We start from the raw sequence: 9,386 nt of genomic DNA on the forward strand, positions 1-9,386 counted from the left end.
TTGAGTTATCATACTAGCGGCGTACACACACGGCGGTCATGCATAAATAAATATAATAATCCGCAAAGCGGCGTTCCTCGATTCGCCGGGCAAATTAACGCGCGCTTTTGTCGAATGATATTTTATTTAATGTTCACGGGAATCAAGCATTTTCACCAGTAGCCGACTACCGGCCCTCTTCTTTGCATTTGCGCATTATTTAAATCACGGCATTGTTTTAATACTGATCTGAATCGTTTAAAATGGATAGATATTTGCTCTAGTATAGAAAATAAGATTATATTGTTAACGCAACGCGTCAATAGAATAACTAATATATAATAAAATTTTGTTTTTTAATAAGAATAATTGTTTTGCATTCACATTATGCTTATTATCATGCTTATCATAAGTATAATATATTCTCATATCAATATCAGTATTAATATAAATGTACACAATATACATATACATTGTTCAAGAAATCAAACCGTTATACTCATCTGAATAATTACGTTTAGCTATGTGATAAAAAAAGAAAATCAGAAAAATTATTTTAATTTCAATATACATATTTCAGATATTCTATTCTTATGCCTTAGCCTTAATTGATAGTATATTTTAGTTTTAACGTGACTTTTACTAAAACATTCATCGGTAATTCATTTGAGATAAAAAACGAATCGAATATCGATAAGCGCAAACTGCGCGCGATATAATTTATGATGTTAGCCGATATTTGATGAATGATATATCTACGCGCAGACAGTAGATTCTTTTTGCATGATGTGAATGTAAAAAAAAAAGTATTAGAATGCAATGTGAATTGCTACGAGATTGTAAAAAATAGAGGTTGCACACAAGGAAACACAGTGGCAGTATACTTAATGAATTTATAATAAACTCCATAAGACGTACTGTACATCAATTAAATCAGCCACGTTTAATAAATTAATTACGCTTTAATACGAAATGGAATGACTGAGATACACAAAATTGTGTCGTTATCATATATATAACTCGATATAGCACATCTTCTTTTCTCGCTTATCGTATAATACATAGTTCCTAAATAGCAACACAAAAAAGAAGTTCGCGCAAATATCCGATTCAGGTACATCATCTCGCACACTGTAAAATACTTAGGCGGGCCGCAATATATATTTTTCTCGAACACTTTTACTTATCAGTTATTCGTACAGAGAAAAAGTATGGCAGTATGTATGTATGTTTGTGTGTGTGTGTGTGTATGCGTATTTGTGTGAATAAATATGTGTATATATATATATGTGTGTGTGTGTGTGTGTGTGTGTGTGTGTGTGTGTGTGTGTATATAATCGAGCGATTTTATATATTCATATCTGTCGTGTTATACGCATTTATGGGTATATGTTTGTATTCCATGTATATCTGTCTTTACGCTGTTGAGGAATACGCACGTACATTCATGCTACGTTATAGTCTCCTTCTGAGTTATAAAAGTACGAAAAAAAAACTATCTTCTCATACGATGCGACGAAACGTACTATATGTATGTATACGTATACCTACACATTGCAAACATATTATTCCCGCTGGAAGGAAGCAAGAGTACATGGTCTAATAATAATAAAATAACTCCTGAATATATATCCCGAGTATATATATCCAGCCGCGTCTGTCGTCGCTGTAGTGCATTTTGGACATTTCGTTGATCGTCGGATGAGTGAACGTCGGATAATCATCTCGCTGGAATTCGCCCTTCGTACACGATTTTTTTTTCGGCCTTTTCTAGTCGTCCGAAGCCGATCGAACTATCGGTTGCGTCCCGTCACTTCCATTCCTCCACCATTCGAACAAGCCTTTCAGGTTTCATCGCTATGACGTGATCCAAGGAGCTTTCTGTATTCGCTCCGGTTGGATATTACTGCTGCGTGGTGATCCGAGGCGATCCCATAGAGGAAACGTCATCATCGCACAAAGCACCTCTCGAGCTCTCCGCCAGTCTCTTCCTTCTTCTTCTCCTCCATCTCTTCGTCCTCCTCCTCCTCCTCCTCCTCCTCCTCCTCCTCTTTCTTCTCCTCCTCCTCTTCTTACAAACACGTCAACGTACGCAGTGTTCCAAAGCGCGTTTCTCGAACGATGCACTATATGCCTTTAACGAATGACGATTAGAAGAAGCGCAAACAATTCCAAAACGATCCTCGCTGACGGCCGCAGATTCACCGTGGAGGACCCCAGCACTGAAAAATTATCGAACGAGATGCTAATAATACAATCTCCCATTTCTTGTTTGTTTTTTTTTTCTTTCTCAAGGAATTGAGTCGTGCGAGCGGAGGAATTCAGATTGCGGCTCAACAGCATAGCTTTCTGAATGCCCCGTCTGTGTTTCAAAGTAAACGCCTAAGCCTAAGGAGGTCAAAAAGCTCATCGAGTTCGCCGGATATTGTTCAAGTTCGAAAAAATAGAACTCTCTCTAAGCAATGGAATCCGCGTCTAGATTCTCAAAGTGTCTCGAATTTCGATAAATAATTGAAGACGTAATGGACAGCAATATAATATATTTAGAGAATTATGTCTCCTTGAAATAATGAATATATACAAATAATGCATCGAGTTGGCGTAATTATTTCTATTATATGTGTGTGTGGGGGGGGGGGGGGTGTACATATATTATATTATGTTTCTCTCTCTCTAAATAGAGTTTTTAGACATAAATAATTTCTCTATAAAACGACAATTACTTATAAGTAGAAACAAAAATAGAAATAACGACAAAATAAAAAGAAGCAGAAGCAATAATTGCAAGTTAAATTTTTGAAAATGGAGTCTGAGACTCGGCATACTCACCCCACATGTTTGAATTGAACATAAATTGTAATATATATATTCTTTAAATTCTTTGGAATAGAATCTCTAAAGAGCCAGTCTTAAAAAAGAATAAATCAATTTTCAATCTTTAAGAGAAATTCAATCTGAAAATTTTAGAAAATAAAGTTATAGAGGAAAGGCTCCTATTATGAGATACCAAGTTCCATTTTAGGTAAATACTAGAAGTTTAGAATTTAAAAAAATAATAAGTCATTTTAAAGGAAATTTAATAAACTTTAAGATAATGTTATATAAAATTTAATTCAAATTCCATTTTTTTTTTAAATTAAAGAAATGTAAAAAGTGAACAAATCGCAAAGTCAAAAAATTCTGCTCCTAATATGAGATGCCTCAAGAAATCGATATTAAAATGTAAAGTATATCAGTATTGTAACCAAAAAACTTTATTTAATTTTCTTTTTTAAATACAAACAAACACAGCCAAAAATGTGCGCGAAAAATGAGTACGTGATACATTATATCCAAAATTCGTCTTCAGATTTAGTTGAAATTAAGCATCGCAGAAGTAAATACTCGAGATTCATTTCGGTTGTCCTTTTTTTATTATTGTACAATAACATTTATACTTTAACAATGATTTTCACTATGACATGAGAGCATGAGTTATTTCATATTAGAAATATCCTGGATATCTCATATTACGATTTCCACGTCTTATGGTTTTACTCATCAAATTTAATTTCTGCAATTAAGCAATTCAACATATCCCATATTTTTCTATTAGTACGACCTTACTCTATCACTACATGAAGAATTTATTGCTAAATATTTATTTATTAAATAATAAACAATGTTTAAAAGCTCATCTCAATGAAACTTGAAGACATCTAAATCCTAAAATCTTTTCTTTGACAATGACAGGCATAATCTAATAATGAATTTTCTACTAAATAGTTTTCAATTCACGCAATAAATTCATGGTGGAATACCAATAGATAGCATCTATTAGTTTAGCAGAAACGCTGCTATCTCATAATAGGGGGTTTTCCTCTATAATATACGTATGCATATACATTTTTAATTCTTACGTATTCTCATGGTATTTAGCATTTTATAATTTATCCGTAAATTGATATTTTACTATCATGGAATTATTATTTCTGTGCCTCTTAGAGCAATCAATTAAGTAACGCAAATATATTGCGGCATGAAAAAGTGAAGAAACGTTACCTTTTACTCCAACCTGCCCGTCAGGTTTCTTCTGGCCGGTCTGAAAATTTGGCGGTGGCTGCAGATAGTTGATACCAACGATAGTCGCGGCAGGCTCGTAATGTATCACTCGCGGCCGATCTTCCTCGGCGCTAACTTCCGTGCTCTGCCAATAAATATCGTATATCGACGCACTGCAACGTATCTTCAGCTTGCCGCTCACGAAGTGATCGTGCGAAACCAGGAATTGGAGCCCAATTTGCGAAATCTGCCACTCCGATTCGTTCGTGTCGAGCGGGCTGTACGTGCGAACGTGCGCTTTGAGAGGCTGAAGAGAGAAAAGAAACAAAAAAGATACAAATTAGTGTCAATAGAGTTACGCAAAACTTCTCTAAATATGTGTTACAGTTATACGGGAGATAGATAAAACAATGCGAACACTTGAGAAATGTAATATCTACTTTTTATTAATAAGAATTTAGTTTACCATTTATCTTTAATGCAGAGTTTCTATTCTTGTTGAAATAGTGTCATAAATACTCGAATAGTACAATAACTGCTACAGTGTTATTATACCTTTTCGCAGAACATCTTCTAATTGTTTAAAAGATATTGGAAAAGGAAATCTGTTTCTCATCTTTGCTCTTCAAAATTACAAATAATATTCGAATCAGGCGACTGGTCAGGAAAGAAGTTTTGGAGAAAGGATAATTTTGGAAAATATAGAATGAGAAGAAAATTTCCTTCTCCAATGATTTATAGCAATTGATAGATGTTCTAAAAAATAATACATTATCTATTGGTAACTATTTAAGCATTGAGTGATTATTCCAATAAGGACAGAATGTGTATTAAAAATAATGAACCACTCTCTTATTAACAAAACAAGTGGCAAAATAAATGTATATTTCCCAAGTGTTCATATTATTTTGTCTATTCTCTGTAAATATGTATAGCATATAAATGTAATATAGATAATGTGGAAAGGTTATTTATAATCATAATATGTATATCAGAGCGGTACATATATTCTGCTATAGTAGTAAATAATTTCGAATATATTTAATTTTAGAAAGTTAATTAGGTTTCATTATTTGATGGCCATGATGAGTTAACGATAGCTATAATAGCTTGTTAAGAGATAAAATAAATATTGATATTGTGGTATAAGGATAAAATAATATATTCGCGCTGCTTCATATGTCATTAATGCTGCTGTTATATAAATTCTCGGTAGTACGGCGATTTCAATTTTCCGACAACCATGCGTTCGTGCCTAGTACGTGAAATAATTTACGTAGAGGTGCGTTGACGTAAGGTGATTAAGGAAACTATTTTGAGCATTGCAAATGCGACGTTTATTACGTTTTGTAAAAATATGACTTTAAAATATATACTAGGATTAAAGCATTTTATCGTTTAAAAAAAATTTGATTTATTATTAAAACAGCAAATTTAATTACTTAATTAATTACTCGAAAAAGATTTAATTACTTAGATGATAAACAAAGATTTAAAATTTTTCGAACATTGTCTCAATCAAGCCTTAATTAAGAGACATTTACGTTATAATATTATACACTAATTGAGAATCGGAATATTAAATTATTTTCCGTACTGCGGATGCTGTTCGCTCCAACTTTGGAACATCTCGAAGAGGAACGTATCCCATAAGCTCCCTTGTCTCTGACGTTTGATCAGGGATAATGGATCAAAGCTGGGATAAACTAAATAGAGGTATCTGATCCTTCTCTCCCATTCCTTTCCGTCCGTCTATCCTCTCGTCTAACCGCGCGCGCATTACTATCATTAGCAGTTAGAGCATACCTGTCGATCGTTGATATACCAAGTGAGATTCGCGGCGGGTTTGCTCCGGCCAGATGTACAGTTCAAACGTAGCGGATCGTCGACGCGGTATTTCCTCTTTAGTCCCTGTATCGACGGCATCTCAGAGGGCAATTCTGCGAAGGCAATATATACTCCACATATATAGAGTGCTCCAGATCTTAGCAACCCCAGCCTCTGGCCTTAGTGAGCCACCCTCCATGCATACGTACTATTTCGTGGTGTCGAAAGCAGATTTTCTTTCGAAAATATCAAAGAAAACTATTCTACTTTCAACAAATCTTCAGTTTCTCACATTAAAGTGTTTACAATAAATTCTTAAACTGCATATCCCAAACTGAAGTAAAATCTCATTTCATGTGAGATTAAGTCCTTTATTCTTTAATTCTTAACGACAATATTAATGTCATTGCATTGATTTTATACAAAAACTACGCAGCAACTACGAGAAAATATAATATACCGACACTGTCATTAAGAGTTGCGGAATAGGAGCTAAAATATTTAAACGATAAGAAAAAAATTCTCAGTTGCCAAACTTCCGAGTTATTTCTTCATAATAAGATGCCATTAGACAAAGAATACGTGTATGTATTCTACATATATAAAAGATAATTACCATAAATGAATTAAGAGAATAAAATCGAAACGTATTTGATTATATTATTTGATTGTTTTGTTATGACAATAAATAATTCACATTAATTGATTCAAGAACTTTCTGTGTTGTTCGTTGTAGGTTCGTTGTAGTCATAAACCCATTTAATTTTCCTTTGCAATCTTATATGAATTTGATAGTCTGATTGCATCAAGCAAGATTTAAAACTCTCTCCCTCTCTATCTCTCTCGGCATTAAAAAGAGAGGAAAAGAGACTAATAAGTTTATCAAACATAATAATATAACCAACCGTTTGGTGTAATAATTACTAAATCTATTTTTTTTTAATAAAATTATTTTTAATTGTGTTAACCGAATATATTTAATATTTGACTGAAACTATTTCGGTTTACATTTGATAACTGTTACCACTCTTTTTTCAGTGTAATTTGAAAGATGATTCTTTAGATTCAGCCACCCTGTAGATACGTAGGCGACCAAGCATCGCATGAGCTTGCGTGCAGTCGAGACGTTGTCGCTTTGACCGGGCTTGACCGGACGTCGTCGTTCCTTAAAGCCCGACGCAGTCGAAACTTTCGGCGGTGATGGTTGGTCGATACGAGGGGGGCGAAACGGCCTTTCTCTCGCACTCTCGTCCCTCGTACGAAAAATTCTTCTCTTACGATAGAGACGGAGAGATTCGCGCTCGCGTGCCCCCGACCGTTTCGCTATCGGCACGCGTTGTCAAGTATACAATAACGCACACACGCGCAAGTCGTTGCAGACACCTGTACGTGTCGCCGTCAGCCCGGGGCTCGGAAAATATTACTTTTTCACTTTTTATGGTGGAACGTAAATTCGTGCGCCTCGTCGCGCCTTTACGACGAAACGGGGCAAACGCAACGAATATAAAAGTGTCGCCGCTCTCTGACGCGAGCGCGAGACGCGAGAATTGAATAGTCCCGTCCTTGCGGAAGATTTGTGTCGTATCTCCGAAACTCCGCGAGCTCTCGAGCGCCGCGCAAATATGTATTTATTCCTATATACAGTATATATTTTCTTGTTCCTCATTTGCGAGCCGCGGCTGGCTGTGACGCGCGCGCGAGAGACACGAGTAATTAAAAAAGACATTTAATTTTCTCCGGGAGTACGTTCGTATGTAATACGATCGGAATAGATTACGGTATATTTGAAAAGGAAGTCCCAGCAAAATGTTGCTAGGGCAGAATTTATCGGATGCCAGGTTTTAATGAAGGAACCTCGAAAATAGCGACGTGCAGTTTACGTTGTTAAAATATATTACTCGACGCGCAATCCCTGTAAATTGCAAAAGGCGTCGCGTCGCTCGCGAGGCATAGGAATCTCTCCAGTTTTTCTCTTTCCCCTCCCCCCTTCTCTTTTTTTTCGCGAAGCGCTTCGGTTCGTCGATCTTACAGTAAATTATCGTAAAAGTTTTATTTACGACGGCGTGAGTGCGATTTAAATAGCGCGCTTATTATTATTCCCCTTATCAAAAACTCGATATCGCCAGGACAGTCTCGACCGTAAAGTGGATGAAGCGCGTTAAATCGCCCCGACTGGTATAATAACGCTCTACGTGTTTTTTTACGCAGTCGACGATGGCGTCCTAAGTTATAAACGTATATACGCAGTAAGAGCACCGGAGAACAGGAGACACTTACCGACGACGTTCATCGCCGCGTAAACTATAGCCGTGTGGAAGGAAGGTGCATCGGCTGATACTTCGCAGCTGTACGCGCCTGCCGCCTCCAATTCCAACTTTGTCAGCACGACCTGTGTCGCGTTGCTCTCCGTTTTCTGCGAAATAAGGATAATTCATTACGATCGTGCGCCTCGGCACGAAGACGTCTTCGTCGGTCTTCCTCGTCTTTCGTCGTCGTCGTCGTCGTTGTCACGATTATCGGGGACACAAGGACTGCGGGAATTCTCCCGGGTGGATATGCACGGCATGTACGTGTACATACGAGAATACGTAACGGATGCGCTTACGACAGGAATCCGTCCAATCCATTAATGACCAATGCTTCCGCCAATCGCACGACATGCGACCGACCTGGTTATTCGGTACCAGCCCCAGTTTGATCCCCAAACGGGAACCTCGTCTCGCGTTTCCCCGCGGTCCATTCGCGATGTTAAATATTCGCGATGCACTCGGGCTTGCTTTTTTCCTCTCTTCTTTTTTTTGTACATACATCGACTGCCGATTGCCGAGAGTCGTTATCGGGGATGTTAAAAGTAATGAATATCGCAGCAAGGTGTCCGAATTGCGTTTCGAATTGCAGTGAAAAGCGCCCGCGGCTTGGCATTCGTATCGCAAAAATGCGACGCACGGAACGTTAGAACGATTGGATGTTAAAAATCGCGCGTGCAAGTGCAATAATGCAGAATGATCTATTCCATCCGACTGTGGATACGTGTCGCATCTCATTGCACGGACATTCGTCACAACAGTCGACATTAGATCGTAATCGGAGCTGTCATGTCCGCGGCCAGAATTAAAAACTGGACTGTTGGACCACATGTACCGCGTATAAAATTATATTTAACGGCGCTTTAAGCAACTTGAGTTGTGAAGAATGTATAAAGTATAAACGATGCATCCATGAATCGTTCGTAAAATAGAATCTATTTAGAAGGAATACTTTGAAGAGTACAAATTGTAATTCAATGTCGCAAATTGTATATACATTTACGGTATTGAACTGTACTCTCTAAAATTTTTATGAAATCTCACTCTTAAAGATTGAAAATTGAATTACTCTTTTTCAAGATTACCTTGATTTTTATTCTTTAGAATGAAAGTGCACTTTAAAAAATTTAGAGTGTACTACATGTACTATATAAAACTATTATAACTCTATACACACACGCACACACACACACACACACACACACACACACACACACACACACACACACACAC

The 9,386-nt window shown here is 36.8% G+C and overlaps 1 protein-coding gene across 1 annotated transcript in view; it reads right to left on the reverse strand.

The window, feature by feature from the left end:
- Positions 1 to 2,042: 2,042 nt before the first annotated feature.
- LOC108690516 overlaps positions 2,043 to 9,386 on the reverse strand; it is a 15,188-nt gene continuing 7,844 nt past the window's right edge. The window contains 4 exon segments of the mRNA XM_018197848.1: positions 2,043 to 2,201; positions 4,021 to 4,327; positions 5,827 to 5,960; positions 8,125 to 8,260. Of these exon segments, the coding sequence (XP_018053337.1) occupies positions 2,116 to 2,201; positions 4,021 to 4,327; positions 5,827 to 5,960; positions 8,125 to 8,260 (663 nt within the window). The 3' untranslated portion in view covers positions 2,043 to 2,115.

Source organism: Atta colombica, unplaced genomic scaffold (genome assembly GCF_001594045.1).
Source record: "Atta colombica isolate Treedump-2 unplaced genomic scaffold, Acol1.0 scaffold33, whole genome shotgun sequence".
In the NCBI taxonomy this organism is placed as follows: Eukaryota; Metazoa; Arthropoda; class Insecta; order Hymenoptera; family Formicidae; genus Atta; species Atta colombica.